Raw genomic sequence first — 16,228 nt, 5'->3', positions numbered from 1 at the left:
AAAAAGGTCAAATGGCACTGATGGAACCAGATGTACCCAAATGTGCCGAAAGCTTATTCCGCCTGGAACCATTTTGCTAAACCTCTCTAAAAAGGTCAAATTTAACTTGTTTTGCCTCAATCTTGATACAGGGTACTTATTATATGTTATAGTTTGGATTCCTAAAGCTTTTAGTCTACTATCCCATCATTCAAGGGTGGTTTTCACTATAAGTAATGTTTTTTCTTTAGGCGGAGGTAAGAATTTACCTTTTTTTACTATGTTCCATCTGAATTTACTCTGACTGAGAAAAATCTATATTGATTCTGACACTTCTACATCCAACTCACAGATGTAACCTTGCTTTGATAAAAGAAATTATTCATATAACCCTTTTAGAAGTGAAGTTGTAGTCATTTGTTTTGGGCATGTCATTTTCGAGCCTGAAACCTGAAAAACAGGCTCGGGGCTTAACCGGTTAAAGCCGATATATTACAAACAGATTCCCCTTGTTCTTGTTTACCTGGAATCTCTGATGTACACAAAAGGGAACTCTGAACCCCATAAAACAGCTTCCTTTTGTAGGTGTTATTTACCTGTTTGATTGTATTTTAATGGTGTTATACCAAAACACTGGGAACATTGTAATGTGAGATGTTGAGGGTGATTTTTCACTTGAATAAAGCCAGATGTTAATAAACTCAAACAAAATCCCCTTTGGTGCTTGTAGCACAAGCAAGTTACGTTCTGTTGGTCTGTGTGTATAAGTATGTTTCACAAATGTTGGTAAATGAGTGTGTAATGGTGTTTGCTTTTCTCTGTTTGTCTTTCCTCAGGGTCTACTATCTGTGCAAGGGTATGCAACAGAGACAGAGAGAGAGGAGCTCTGTAATGTGATCACAAACTCCATCATCTGACATAATCAGGAGGATTCCGTGAGTGCTGAGTTACATAAGAAGATTTTCTTTCCTAGCACAACCCTCACCCAGAATTGAAACAACTGCCACAGACTGCCACCTACAGGTCAAGTTCTGACATTACTTGTGAGGATGACTCATGAAATGCCTAAGCTCTTATGTATTCTGTAAACACTTTTTTATTCTGCTTTATACAGGGCAGATGTATCTTATAGTAACGCACTTACAACACTTATGATATAACTTGTGTTAAAGTCAGCTGCCTAAAGGGACCCTATTACGCACATTTTCATATTTGTATTTAGTGTCTCTACTGTGACATGTCTCCATGCTTTAATGTCCAAAAAGCTCTTTATTTTTCTCATACTGCCTACCTCTTTTTACCCTCTGTCTGAAACCAGAGCCCAGTCTGCTCTGATTGGTTAGCTGGCCGGCTCTGTTGTGATTGGTCAACTGCTTGGAAATGTCCCCCACCTTAGCCTATCATCTATAATGTGTTGGATCGATAGCCAATAGAAGCAAGGGTAACATAGTGATGTCATTATGTTACAGTAGTAAACCAAAGAGTCCAATGGAGGCGTTTCAGGCAGGGGGGGTGTGTGGGAGAGAAACAACTTTGAGATTTTAGCCTTTGCAGACCATTTACATGAAAGAAATCGATATAACCAACTACAGGGAAGGAAAAAAATCATGTCAAATGTAGAGACAGCATTAGTGGTCTTTATTAGAATTTTGAAAATGAAAACAACAATGAAAAGACCTTAAAGCACTCTTTTGAGGATAGAAAACACTGTACAATAATATATTTTCTGTTGATAAAAAAAGATTATGTAAATAAATATGTTGCTTTTAATTTTAGATGAAAATAAACAACTGAGCGAAAAATGCAGGTTATTTACAGTTTTAAATGCTGCTTGATGCGAGAGACAAAAGCATATGTTCTTTTTAAATTAATAATCCCCAAACAGACAAACATAAAGGAAGGCGACAAAAATGCATAGCTCTCCATTTACTGTCATCACATAGTTTAAAATATGTTTTATGGTCTGGTTTTGTATGAATTACAAGCAGGATTACTATTAACTAAACCTCTAAATGGAAATCAGACTAAGATATCATAAAAGCAGAAATACAGCGAAGCATTAAGCAGTCATGACTCTGTTCAGCGTGCCATGAGATACTACAACTGTGTAATGTTTTATAATCCGTAGTACACACAAATAAATATATATTTATTTTTGTAGGTCGGTGTTTTGTTAGTGTTAATGTTTTCTGTATACATGCCCACAGTGTACAGTGTTCATCTAACTGGCTCTTATAAAGAATACTGATTTTATAACTTTATTGCTATTTTGATTTAGGTCAAAGAGAGAACAACCTAATCTCTTTTTACATTTGAGTCCTAACATCTTACTGAGAAAGTCTTAATCTACTCCAAAGTGTTGTATTATTTATGCCTTAATTATCACTGTGAGTTCACTATGATGCCAGATGATCAAGTGCAGATTTCAAGGTAATATTTCGAACATTTTCAGTTGATTTCTTAGGTCGCTGACGCCCAAATTCTGCTGATCAGTGTACTGATTTGGGTCATAGAAAAAAACTTGAACAAATAACCAATATCAAAAATGATTCCTGTTCATTTCTGTGTGTGTGTGAGCATCAGATGTGTCTCTTCATGTGCAGAGCCAGGTGGTCGGAGCGGGAGAAGGCCCTCTGACACAGCAGGCACTCGTAGGGTTTTTGTCCCGTGTGCTTGCGGTAGTGACGCGTCAGCTCGTCTGAGCGGGCAAATTTCCAGCTGCAGCCTTCCCAGGAACACTGGTACGGCTTTTCCCCTGAAGAGTAAACAATACAACCGAAGATAAATCACTGAGTCACATATTTAAGTTCTCCTATCATGCAAAATGCACTTTTGTATGTCTTTTATACATAAATATGTGTCCCCGGTGTGTAAGGGAACTCAAAAACAAAACCCTCTCTCTTTTCCTCCGTACCCAAATCTCTAAAAACGAAGAACATGTTATGGCGTTTCATCACGGCAGCATTTAGCTGAGTATCTGGGTAGACTTCTGAGCAGGCATTAAAACAGGGCTGAAATAGATATGAGGCATGACTAGAATGGGTGATCTATTTTTTATTTTTTTTGCAAAACAACATGTTTTTTATATATTGTTATATGTCTGAGACCTATAATATATGCCTAAAAATAGCACAATAGGTGACCTTAAAGACTAATATATTTTTCAATGGGGCTTACCTGTGTGTGTGCGCAGGTGAGCCTTGAGGTGTGAGCTCTTGGTGTAGGTCTTGCTGCAGTTGGGGTAGTTGCAGCAGTGGACGGCAGGCCTCTTTTTCCCCGCAGCCCTTCGACAGCGCTTCACCTCCTCCCCACAAGGGGGCAGCTGGGGGCCCATCAGCAGGGTCTGCTGGTGGAGAGCCAGGTGACTGGAGGCCTGGCCGTGGGTGTAGTCACAGAAGAGGTTGTGGTTAAAGTGTGGCATGTAGCTGTAGTGTCGAGGGTCAGGGGTCACGGCTTGATGTGGGATGAACCCTCTGTCGGGGAGGGGCACCATGGAGGGGTGCTGCTGGGGGTAATAAGGGTTAAAGTCCCAGGATGAGACCTTATTTCCTCTGCTGTGCCTCTCCACACTGCCTCCCTGAGGGAAGCCGAACTGATCTACGTTAGGTAGACTATGAAACCGACCCGATTGGTCGCCGTTGTAACCATGGTGATACAGCTCCGGCTGGACGGAGGGGAAGGTCTCAGCAGGGGGCAGGAGCTCCATCAGGCAGCCTGTGTTCACCTGCACATGCTCCTGTGCTGGTTGCTCATGGTACTCTGTGTGAGGGTCTGACTGTGATGGTCCCTGATCCTTGTTATCCAGAGAGGGGTCGAGGTCGGGAGATGGACTGCTCCATTCAGACAGCAGGAACTCAATGTCCCAGGATGCTCTGCTGTCATCACCCAGGAGCTCCTCAGTTATTTGCTGTGAGACCTGTAGCTGTTCAGAGCCGCTGGGTGACAGTTTGCTGCTGAGAGAGTCCAGAGGGAGAGAGCCGCCCTCTGACTTCCACACCTAGAGCATGTTGGAGAGCAGAAGTCAGGATGAAACAGGGAAACCAGTGTGACAAGGAGATTCCTGCTCATGATTTTACATTTGAAGAATAGGTCACTATTTTCTATGAACTCAATGTAACTGAAATATAATTGTAATAAATATTATGTTATGACAGTTAATAGACACACCCATATGTGTATGAGTACATTGAAAGAGTTACTGGGTGCTGTATTTGCTTCTTTTGCTCATCCTGGTTGTTGAAAGATCAGTTGTAGCTAACTTGAGTCTGTGTTAATCCCTCATTCACCAAGTATCTTCTACATTTTCATTTTTCAGTGCAAAATTCTACCTTTGTGTTAGAATCCCTCCACAGTGGCTCAGTAGGGAAACACTGTCATCGGAAATATTATAGAGTGGGAAATTTGGACTTAAAGACTGTAACTTCACAAATTCAATGAGTCGTCTGGATGATGTTCACCCTTACCAGTGTAACCACTTTAGGGAGGGAAATGTTTGCGGCCACGATGGACAGCACTGTCACCCATAACTCATAATGTCCGATAGACTTGAGAAATGAATTATAATCTAATAAATGTATTGAAACGGGACATAACATTTCCCTTTTCACGCTTTTTTCAGATAATGAGCTGCGGTGGAAGAAGCATTTAGATCTTTAGCTTAAGTATAATAATACCACAGTAAAATTCAAAGTGCTACTTAAGTAAAAGTACATTAGCACCAAAATATACCTAAAGCACCAAAACTAAGTACTTATAATGCTGTTTGGTAAGTAAAATATAATATATCACTGGATTGAATTGTTACAAATACAATATTTGTCTCCATAATTTGTAGTGAAATAGTAAGAAGTACAAGTACCGCAAAAATAAACTTGTACTTGAGTAAATTAACTTTGTGACTTTTCACAAATCATTTTTTTCATATGACATTAGCAGCATGCCTTTGTCTCAAACAACTTCCAACAAGTGCACTGAACCAGCCTTAGTCTTCAGTTAAACATGATAACTTTTAGTTAATATCAAGTGAAATAATGAATCCTTTATCTGTGAAACACATTATGATATAAGCCATGAGAATATCCAAATCAATTGTTTTCTCTCTGTCACTGTGTAGGATTGAAACGATGAAGTCGGGCGATACTTACTTTCACATTGTCGCTGGACTGAGCGAGGCTGGAGAAGGAGCTGAAGGAAGGGAGCGCAGCCTGCGTGACAGCCATCGAGCACTTTGATATACAGACGATTGTCAGAGGTAGGAACACAGAGAACAGTTTTTTGTTGCTTGTTATTCTTCACATGACCATCCTCAGCTAACAGAAAGTCAAAGCCCAGTTTAGCAGGCCGCCCGACCCAGTTACAGTCCGCTAAAGGGCCCAGAATGAGGATGTTAAAGCTGCCTCCTTTTCTCCATTACCCCCCCACTATCTCTCTCTCCTCTCTCTTGTCTATCTCTGTCAGCTGCACGTCTCACTTCAAATCTCTCTTTTTCATGTAGGTTTTGACCGTTAGGAGGTGGAGCGTAAGTGTGACTTACTCTGCTCGACTCCTTTTTTTATTCCCTTAAGATTGTATGTTTACTTTCTCACCACATTCAATGTCTTCCTGTTCTGTGGGATTCAGAGCAAGAAACTCATGAGCGCTGAGCTGCCACCAGAAATGCATCATTTATTATCCAGACAAAACATTTAATGCTTAAGTACTTAATTTCCCCAGTATCTTTCAATGGGCAACTACTTCATTAAAGAGAAATAAGCTTCAACCTTTGATTTGCAAATCAAATCAAATGCAAAAGTAATATAAACACAAGGCTGCAATGTCAAAAAGGAAAATGTAATATTAATATAAGGATGAAAAATACTTTTGTGAAATAAACACAAAATCTCAATGATGAGTGGATGCCTGAAAATACATCCAATGACAATATTGAAAAATACAATATGAGAAAGTATAAATAACACAAATTGATTGATTTGGACCAGAATGCAGGTATAAAACAGCTAAAGTGACGTAGATCCCGACACGTTCCACTCACTCACTTGAACCAACACCAAACGTATATGTGACGTAGAACCCTGACACGTTCCACTCACTTGAACCAACACCAAATGCATATGTGATGTAGATCCCGACACGTTCCACTCACTCACTTGAACCAACACCAAATGTATATGTGACGTAGAACCCCGACACGTTCCACTCACTCACTTGAACCAACACCAAATGTATATGTGACGTAGATCCCGACACATTCCACTCACTCACTTGAACCAACACCAAATGAAACAACCCAAGGACAAGGTGTAAAACTCTTTTGTATTTCAAATACAATAAACAAATTGTCTTTTAATTGTGTTCTATTAAAAAAGAAATTAGCAAGTGGCCTATATTTCTAAAGATAGAAAATAGCTAAATATATCAGGATAATGCAATTATTACTAACAAGTGATAGAAAATAGAAGAGGTAGCAGTATTATAGCCTGCTGATAAATGACCCACTAACACTGCAGAGTAATACTCTCCATGTTATTTTTTATTCACAAGTGAACACGGCTATCAGATGTCTGGCTGCTATCTTATAAAGCATGCTTTGGTACTGAGTGCACAGTGTGTTGGTGCATACCAGGAAGTGTGTGTTCACATGTAGTGTGTCAGGCTTTTATAATAAGTCAAAATCAAGATTCAAAGGCTTTATTGTCATATGCACAGTATAGCTACAGTATAGAATTGGCAATGAAAAGTCCCAAGCTCCTCAAACATTGAAACATAGTTATATGACATAATTGTCCATGGTCTTTCAATACAAAGCTACTTACTGTTTTAAAACCAGATACAAATATGAGTAAATAGGAATAAACAGATGTTGGTAGAGCCCATAGACAAGGAGAACAAACATGCAATACAGATCACAATCTATTTTTCAGTTGGCAATTTAAATATGTTCCTCTTTTTTGAGCAAATAATAGATTTACAGTCATGTTTAACAACACAACCAGAGGAGATCTGACTGACTGACTCGATAGGAAAATGGCACATTAACAGTTTATTATAATATCCAATGATTAAGTAAGGGATAATGTGCAGCGACGCGGTCATTATGGGGAAAAGAACACCGACAGGCTGATCAGGAGCCCGACGCGAAGCGGAGGGATCTAGATCGGCATGAAGGTGTTCTTTTCCCCATAATGACCAAGTCGCTGCACATTATCCCGCTTATTACATGGCCACATTCTCAACAAAGTAACGATATGACTCCCAATATTAATTGAAATGATTTTATTGATTTAAAAAATAGTTGTATTGATTTAAATTGAAATGCATCCGCTAAGAAAAATAGTCCGTTGTTACTGTTTGAACTAACGTAGCAACGGCAGGAACTGCTTCGATAGCGTTTTTGAGGAGCTTTTTGATTACAGATTTGAAAACATCGTTGCTTGCTTTAAAAGTAGCACAATTCATTATGTCAAACCTTGGCCAAGAGAAGGTTTTGCCGGCTCAGACATCATCAAGGCTCATTTATATTTATTGACCTTTTCAACAACATTACGATTTTTAACACTTTACAAAAGACATAAAACCGCAATAAAATATACAAAAGGCGATAAACAGGATTTAAAAACATGAATTCATAGCAAGAGTGAAATAGCTTTAAAAAACTCAAATAAAATGAGACAGAAAAAAGGGGGAAAGGGGGGGTCGCTCCCTGTCTCCCAGTGAGGACATGCATTTGTGACTTCTGAGAAGACCTGTGTGTGAAAGGTGATTATGTTCTGGCTGCTGTTTATCAGCAGACACGAGGCAGAGCAGGCTGCTGTCTCCTCACAGATAATGAACTCCTGACGGCTGCTGAGTCCTGATGAGGAGCCAACGCTGATAAAGAGCCTCTCGTCCCTCCTCACAGTGACGAGTGCACACGCTCTACACACTGCCCCTCTATGACCTGAACACATTGTTTGTTTGTTAGTTTGTTGTCCTTACAAACACCTGTGATACTATCATACTCCCAACTACAAGTTTAAAACAGAAAGTCAATCAAAGAAGAAGAGATATTGTGTAGTTGTTTGATCAAAAAACTTGCTCTAGTAATCCAACTGATTATGAGAACAAGTCTTTTGATAGTAATTGTATAGTTTCATGGTTTAAAATAATCATCAGAAGTGGAAGAATCACTCAGATCTTGTACTTCAGTAAAAGTAGAAATACCTAAGTGTAGGAATACTCTGTTACAAGTACAAGTCCTGTATTGACAATGTTACCCAATGTTCAAAAGTATTTGTATCTAAATATACTTAAAGTACCAAAAGTAAAAGTACTCATTATGCAGATATCTTTGCGGATATATTGGCCCATTTCACAATCATATATTGTGTATATATATTCTGTGTTTATCAGGCGTGTAAAGGTGGAACAAGTTTTCAATATTGTATTTGTAGTAGCATGTGAATTGAATACAGGTATAACTAAAGTCTTATTTAAGTGTTGATCATATTGTTTATCATTAATCTATATCTGTAACTTAAGGTTCTACACAAATGTAGTGGAGTAAAAGTATACTATTTATCTCGGTTTTGTAGTGGAATAGAAGTACAAAGTAACATAAAATGGAATTACTCAAGTAAAGTAGAAGTACCATAAAATTGCACTTAAAGAGAGTACTTGAGTAAATGTACTTATTTACTTTACACCACTGTAAATAATAATTAGGTTGCATTGTGTTAACAAAAAAAAAAGGTTGCATTGTGCATATCTTAAAATGAGCTCCACCTAAACCAACAGATAAATACAGCTTTTACATTCATCCGCGAGTAAAATCAATCTAATAATATATTAGTACAATAGTTCGTTTTTCTTTAAATACTCAAAGTACATTTGAGTGATTATGTGTATTTTACTTTGGGTTTTCAATGCAGGACTTTTACTTGTAACAGAGTATTATTTTGACAGTGTGGTAGGTATTTGTACTTATATTTAAGCAAAATACTTAATCCACGGCTGGTCGTACCCTAAATAATTTAGGAATATATAAATATCAAACAAAAATATACCCTAAAATGCTTATGGGCTTATTTGGGAATAATATAGATGCTATGCATATAGAGCGTTTAAAGTTAATATAAGTGAATTAAGAAGCCAGAGTTTCTTAAATCTCAATCTCTACATGTATGACAGCCATTCAATTGTCTGTTGAATTCCAACACAGAGAAAGGTTGTCTGTTGTTTATAGAATATAATAAAAAAAACATTAATTTTACTCAAACACATAGCCCAAAAATAGTTAAACCAGAGAAACTGATAATGCTGCTGTGGTCTCTTCATTTTTTCCAGAGCTGTATGTTATGTACATTCTAAATTCTGGCTTTGAAACATTTATTTACATTGTTTTTAGTTTGTAACAAATTCATAATTAGTTTTGCACATTATCAATCGAAGTATCAACACAACCATAATTATGTCTGTCTCCATCTAGTGGCCATTTGTTAAAACTACATAGGCCTATCTACATAAGCCTACTACAAATAATAATCACTCGGATCCTTTTGTTGTTAAATAAACTGAGCGAGTTGAGTATGTAATGTGATTCCAAAAGAAAAGGAAAAAAGTTATTTATAAAATGTGTGTTTTATTAGTCTATTTATGCGAACATTATGCACCTCCAGCGGAAGAGCTTGAAGCTGTTGTTAGTTGCTATGGCAACATACATACACTGCCGTCTGTAACCCGGAGGACGACCGACATTAGGACTTGCTACAGGAGAAAACTTATTTAAAGTGAGTTATTTTGTATTATTGTTAAGTATTATCGTGTATTTTATGCTACTCTTACAGTCTAAACTTATTTATCACCCTCTCTTAGCATATAACTGTCAAAGTTAGTATCCTAGCAAGTGCACCAACCCTTGTTAATGTCAACACAATCTAGGTAAGCTGCATTGTGCTATTTCAGAGAAAGTTAAGCATTTTATAGATGATTTCTGTACATTTTGGAATTATTTTTGAAAAAATAATGCATCCAGCACGCCTTATCTGTATGTTGACCTTGCAGCTGTGATCCAGAATCTGCCCAAATCCCTCTTAAAGCTTAGCTGCTTCCTAACATAGTATGCTATATGTAGCTAAAATGATTTACCATTTATTTATTTTGTCAAGAAGTTGAGGCACCATCCCTAAACCCTGTTTAGTGAATTGTTCATGTTCACAAAATCTGACATGCAGCTTTCAACAGAACAGAGACAATGCTGAATGAAGCCCCAGGGGTGCTGATAAGTTATTACATGTCATTTGTTAGACGCTTTTATCCAAAGCAATTGACATCCCCACAGGAGCAATTTGGGGTGAAGTGTCTTGCCCAGGGACACAACGACATGCTGACTGCAGTGGGACTCGAACTTGCTACCCCCTGATTCGAAGACCAGCACCCTATCCACTGAGCCACAGCAGTTATTTATGTGTGTTTGAGGTTACAGATGGAGGCCTCCTCACAGAGCAGAGATGGAGGACTGTGGAACAAGCCCAGAGCGACCCAGTACAGCAAGCAGACCCAGGACCTGCTGAGACGTGAGATGATGCACATATTGATATTCTAGTGTAGGGAAGCACACACACAGGAGGTGACGTGTGTGTCTGAGTGTATTTAAGCCTGTGTGCACAGTGCACTTATGTAGGCTTGTTCTTTAAAATAAATACATGGTATCGACATAACTACAAGTCGATTCAGCATTGTGCAGACCTAAAACATGTTTTAGTATGTTTGTTATCCATTTCACAGCCTGGTTCTTCCAGAGGATTTATTTTATAACATTTGCTTTATTTATGTACAATTTTTAGATGTGATGATATATTGGATAACATTCTCACACTTGTTATATTAAGTCAGCCCAAGTCTGACTGTATAGGTTATATGTAATATGCCCACTTGGTCGAAATCAGGAGAAAGACATGTTGTCCATGATATATCTTTCATATAGTGTTTCCGTCCATTCATTAATGGTGTGTGGCTCTGATTGCTTTAAAATGTGAATCTGTTTCTCCCTGGGATCAGTAATGATGCAGGAATCAAGACTCAACAACCTCCAGAAAAAACAGATCAACCAATGCCTCAAAAGTAAGTATACCTTTGAATGAGAGGTGGGGGGTTTGTGTGATACTATTTTATTATAAGAACACATGAAGTTCGTACATTTGATATATTCTTACAATGTTTTATGATGAAATTATCATGATGGATATTCTTATTACAGATTAGAACCCACCATATGATAGTGTTAAACATCCAGATCATAACACAACCTAATAAATATGTCTTGAAACATTAAGCATTACATTTTGACCTGCCACAAAAGGCTCTCATTTATCTATTTTACATTTCCCTCAGATGGAACAGCTTTACCTCTGAACTCTGACCCCACACCATCATCTTCACCCGTTCAGCTGAAAACCAGTCAATGTGTCCAGAAGCGTGTTCCAGGGAAGCCTCAGAGACGCAGCGCTGAGTCCTGTCGCTCGGATAACAGCTACGTCAGAGAGAAGTTCTGTCCTGGTCCTTCAAGTATGTAGAAACTGACGTCATTATTATTTATCCTGATTGTATGACTTTGACTTGCTTACATTTCATATTATTGCGTTATATCGCATATTATTCCTCACTAAAAGATGGTGACCTGTTTCTGTTCTGTTTTCTGCATCCTGAGAATCATTCAGTCTTCACTCTTGTTGTCCACCCTAGGAGACTTGGAGAAAGAGAAGAGGAGGCTTCAGAATATTTTGGCAACAGGAGAAGAAGAGCCCAAAGCTTCACAACATGTTTCTGCCTGTCGGAACCAAGAGGTCGCTGAGCAGAGAGACCGCTATCAGATAGGTGAGGCTAAAGACTGTATGCTGTAGAAAATATGTCACTTTGTTTAGTTTTCCAAAAATATAGTACGATTTGTTCAAGTAATATAATATCAGGAAAAAATAAAATAGTCATATCATTATACGTAATATACATACTACACTACTGTATGCCTTTTTTCTGGTATTTTTGTTGTACTATACTATACTGTGTCATTTTCCTGATATTAACGTTTAACACTTGATCATTTCAAGTTTTTATGCTATTTATATTTTTCTGAATTAAATAAAATATGTACTTTGTCCTTTTTCAAAGTATATTTAGCCGAAACTTTCAGGAAAAAATTATATTATGGAAGACCGAAGTATTCTGAAAAAACAACATAGTATAGGAAGGCCGAAATATGCAAAAGAAACTAACATAGTATGTCGAAAATATGAGAAAAAATACATTGTACAGTATGTCATTAATATAAGTAAAAACAATACAGTGGAGTATGTCAAAAAAGCCGCAGTATGTCGAAAATATCCGGAAAATGACATAATACAGCATGTCTAAAATATGAGAAAAAACTTGTTTGTACCATTTTCAGGCGATTTGTAATCTGTTCTAGAAAAACGATGTGATTTTGGATATTTGTAGAGTTAGGTGGTGAGTGTTTTTTTATTGGTTAAGTGGTCCTTGGTATGAAAAGGTTTGAGAAACACTGCTCTACAGGATTTATTTATAAACGAAGGGAACATGTGTGATGAAGGTGTTGCGCTGGGCTATATCATGCAATCGAAAGTGAAAGTTAAGCTCGCTCCATTGCGGAGATATTCCCGCGAGAGTACGGAAAACTTACATTTATTTATTTATTTATTTCAAATGTGAAATGTTACCAATATAGTCACGGACCACTAGGGGGCGCTCACGGACCACCAGTGGTCCGCTGACCACACTTTGAGAAGCACTGCTGTTGAGGAACACAATGCAGCCTGATTCATTGTTTCTATTTTTCAGCCTAAATGTAAATTGTGCTTTGTGTTACTCTAGACTAAAAATATCCGACTCCTTTTGAATGCATCTAATAATAACATGTCTCTCTTCTGTAGTTGTGGATGAGATACAGGAGAGGAGACAGTTCCTGGCAGAGATGGGCTCACTGGGTCAGGAGAGGCAGTACACCAGCATCATCAACTCGGAAATATCCCAGGTGATACGAGCTCAAATTATTAAGGATTTTGATATCCTATATAATGGCATTAGTTTAAGTCTGTATTCAGACATTTAGGTTCACAGAAAAAAAGAGTATTCTTCATTCTCTCGTGAACTGATATTGTCTTTTCTCCTGCGCTTTGTCACGACTCCATAACAGAGGATTGGAGAAGACTCGCAGTCTGACATTTGAGAGGCAGGTCACAGAAAAGATGGAGATAAAATAGACAGAAGAAGAGAAGACTCACTGCCACTGACATGTAGACATGGCTTATTATCTGTATCACACACTAAAGTTACAAGAAACATGAAAGACTTGCAGTAAGTTATTTTATTCCTCTGCCTTCCAGTGTCAGTATGTTTTGTAATAATCCTGCTGCTGTTTGAGAACATGTGGCGCTACAGAAGCCCTTGGTTACAGCTGACAGGAGGACAGGCACAGAGCAGAGACACAACGCAGACTACAGTTCAAATGGAGGACTAACAGGAACAGAATGAGTAAACATACTGACAGTTACATCAAACAAATGACGCTGAAATTAAATAAATGGCACGTACAAACAATATTAACACATTTTTTCCTATCCACTTTTAAGGCAATACATGGAAACACACAGAAAGGCATCGTAAAATATAAATTAATGATTGCATATTCAGGTTTCTCCCCTAATGGTTAGTCTGTTATAAGCTGGTGCTTTGCTACAGTTGTTAACATACTGTACATCTGCCTTTTCTAATGTTCATTATTGCATGTGTGACCTTTCATACTGATACACTTTCTGACACCTGCAGTTAAAGGTTATCTACAATACTTATCTTCAGACCGTTCTAAGTCAATCTGATTTCCAGTCACACAACTTCCTATTAATACTGTATATCTACGTTCACATCCACGTCTTTGATGATATGCATTTACACAAGGGACATCATCGCAAAACTATCACAGGAGAAATAAAAAAAGGGACCCATAGACAGTCATAACATAGCAGCTAGAAGAGCTTAGGTATGCATTGTTGATCGAGCATTTCATGAGTAGACGTTGCTAGATAAAAAAAAAATTAAACTCGTACCACGGGCTCAAACCAGACATAAAACCTCAGATATCCAGCTTCTTATCTTTGGGTTTCAGGAGCAGAGGGTAATAAATGTGTTGGGAACAGATTCAAACCAATACAACACTCAGGGATCAACTGTGGAGCTGTGAAGCCTTGATAAAGGCCTGAAGGGTCAGACACGCTGTGGCAGACAAGGAGAGTGAAGCAACAACCAATCAGTGCAGTCGTTTACAACCTGCGGGTCACCTCAGTTGCTTCAAAGGCTTACAAACATGTCCGCTCATAAAGCAGCCGTCGTACCGTCTCTCTAAAATCACACAAAGGCAACGGAAAAAAGGTCTTTGGAGATTTGGAGAGGTAAGGAGTGAGAGGTGAGGGCATTCTACAGTCAGACGACCTCCTCTTATCTTCTTTGCTCACATCCTTTTTTTAAATCTGCCTTAGTTGTTAAAAAAAAAGTCTCATATCCTCTTGGAGGAGAAGCGTTGTGTCTACGGGGATTTCTTCTCCTTGCGGGGGCTCTTGCTTGGTTCCCCTTTATGGCTCAGCCTCTTCAGCACCTTGATGGGTTTGAACTTCCCCCCTTTTTTCTTCTGCTGCGGCTCAACCTCCGGTTCCTTATGGAAGTCTGACGAGGAGGAAAGTGAGACCGCAAATTGCTTTACAATTCTTAATGTTTGTAAAATCAGTACAAAATAAATAAGAAGAAAAAAAGTAAGAGAGATTTACACATTTCTAAAGAACCTGTAGTTAGTCTTTTTTTTTTAAATTATTCTCTTGCTTTATATAATTATACTTTTTTTATTAGATTGCTAATTATTTAGGTTTTTTAATATTATTTTTGAAATATTTTCTTCAAGTTAAATTAAAAAAACTGCCTTCAAATTAAAAAAGGCAAACTATGAGAAATCTTTTTTTTTTTTATATATCAAATGAGCTTGTGTTTTGAACAAAGCCTACATGTATGGACAAACTAAGTACATACATAGATAATAACATGGTAATCTGTGACCCACAACAAATGGATTCACTCCTCATCATACCTTTTTTCTTCAGCATGGCCTCTATCTGTTTGTCCTCCTCTTCATCCCTGTGACAGAATGACACGTGTTAGAAACAAAGTGTCACTGATCAGAGCTGCACAGATCGACAGGAAGCAGCAGGTTACCTCTGCCGGTCCTGGTCCATGTTGTTGACGATCTGGTTCCGCTGTTCGATGATCGTCACCAGCTCCGACATCAGCTCCTGATCCCGACTCTTGTCCTCCTCCGTCCAGTCTTTCTCTGAGGAGGCAAAGGATGATACAGAATGATTTCAGTTTTTTTTAAATTGTATTAATATGCAATGGGAACATGGTGCACTTTGCAGGAATACAGTGTGCAAGTTAAACAGAAGGAGTTAAATTCATGTTGATAGAAGAAATATATAAACGGATATAATTAATGTGAGTAGAGTAGGTTTTAGTGAATGTGTGTGCAAAACTTGTCACAGATAAAAAAAGAAGTTAGTGATTCTACTTTAAAGGTCACCTATCATGCTATTTGTAGGCAATAGCATAGGTCTCGGATATATACAAATATATAAAAAACATGTCTATGAAGTGTTTTGCTCAAAATACCAAACACATTTTTTTTTTTTTTAAAGAGGGGCGGAGTTTATGCGGCAGTTTCTACCGGCAGATTCTGCCGTGATGAAACGCCATATAATGGATTATCAAGGATTATTTCTGAAACAGTATGGAGCTCAAAGGCTTTCTCTCTTGCCGGTTGTACCACAAGGTGACTTCCTTTTTATTTCCTGCTTCTTCACACACATGCTCTGTGCAGTACAGGTTAGCTCTGAGTGTTAGCGATGCTAATGTAAACATGCACCGACCATATTACGTCCAAAACAGTCGGGCATTGTTTCTGATAGGGCCGTGGGTGTAAAGCCAGCCTACATCTCCGACATTACGTCATATCGGACGCAAATCTGGATCAGCTCCGTTGTAGCCCCGTTTTGAGAGATTTGGGTACGGAGGAAAAGAGAGAGGGTTTTATTTTCTGACGCTGCGTGAGTTCCCCGACACACCGGGTAAACATATTTATGTATAAAAGACATCAAAAAGTGCATTTTGCATGATAGGTCCCCTTTAATACAATGTGTGCAGATGTACAAATTACATTTGGGTT

At 38.2% G+C, this 16,228-nt stretch overlaps 3 protein-coding genes across 5 annotated transcripts in view; 1 reads left to right on the top strand and 2 right to left on the bottom strand.

Moving 5' to 3' along the window:
• Positions 1 to 1,589: 1,589 nt before the first annotated feature.
• On the bottom strand, positions 1,590 to 5,430 carry klf1 (Kruppel-like factor 1 (erythroid)). The gene is made up of 3 exons (XM_034128363.1): positions 5,124 to 5,430; positions 3,157 to 3,976; positions 1,590 to 2,734 (listed from the first exon to the last, which is right to left on the bottom strand). Exons 1-3 carry the CDS (start codon positions 5,196 to 5,198, stop codon positions 2,559 to 2,561), a joined length of 1,071 nt encoding a protein of 356 aa, XP_033984254.1. The 5' UTR covers positions 5,199 to 5,430; the 3' UTR covers positions 1,590 to 2,558.
• Positions 3,933 to 14,087, top strand: cunh22orf23 (chromosome unknown C22orf23 homolog). The gene is made up of 9 exons (XM_034128371.1): positions 3,933 to 4,068; positions 5,093 to 5,230; positions 9,633 to 9,743; positions 10,432 to 10,529; positions 11,014 to 11,076; positions 11,347 to 11,520; positions 11,698 to 11,829; positions 12,900 to 13,000; positions 13,163 to 14,087. The coding sequence occupies exons 4-9, from the start codon at positions 10,439 to 10,441 to the stop codon at positions 13,193 to 13,195; spliced, it is 594 nt and encodes a 197-aa protein (XP_033984262.1). The 5' UTR covers positions 3,933 to 4,068; positions 5,093 to 5,230; positions 9,633 to 9,743; positions 10,432 to 10,438; the 3' UTR covers positions 13,196 to 14,087.
• micall1a (MICAL-like 1a) overlaps positions 13,319 to 16,228 on the bottom strand; it is a 19,116-nt gene continuing 16,206 nt past the window's right edge. For all 3 annotated transcript variants that reach the window (XM_034128345.1, XM_034128348.1, XM_034128347.1), the window contains exons 14-16: positions 15,226 to 15,340; positions 15,101 to 15,147; positions 13,319 to 14,685 (exon numbers count right to left, since the gene is read on the bottom strand). In XM_034128345.1, the coding sequence (XP_033984236.1) occupies positions 14,549 to 14,685; positions 15,101 to 15,147; positions 15,226 to 15,340 (299 nt within the window). In that variant the 3' untranslated portion in view covers positions 13,319 to 14,548. The remainder of the gene's footprint in view (positions 14,686 to 15,100; positions 15,148 to 15,225; positions 15,341 to 16,228) is intronic.

Source organism: Trematomus bernacchii, unplaced genomic scaffold, assembly GCF_902827165.1.
Source record: "Trematomus bernacchii unplaced genomic scaffold, fTreBer1.1, whole genome shotgun sequence".
Classification (NCBI taxonomy): domain Eukaryota; kingdom Metazoa; phylum Chordata; class Actinopteri; order Perciformes; family Nototheniidae; genus Trematomus; species Trematomus bernacchii.
The sequence above is the reverse complement of the archived record's forward strand: the minus strand, read 5'-3'. Positions and strand labels throughout refer to the sequence as shown.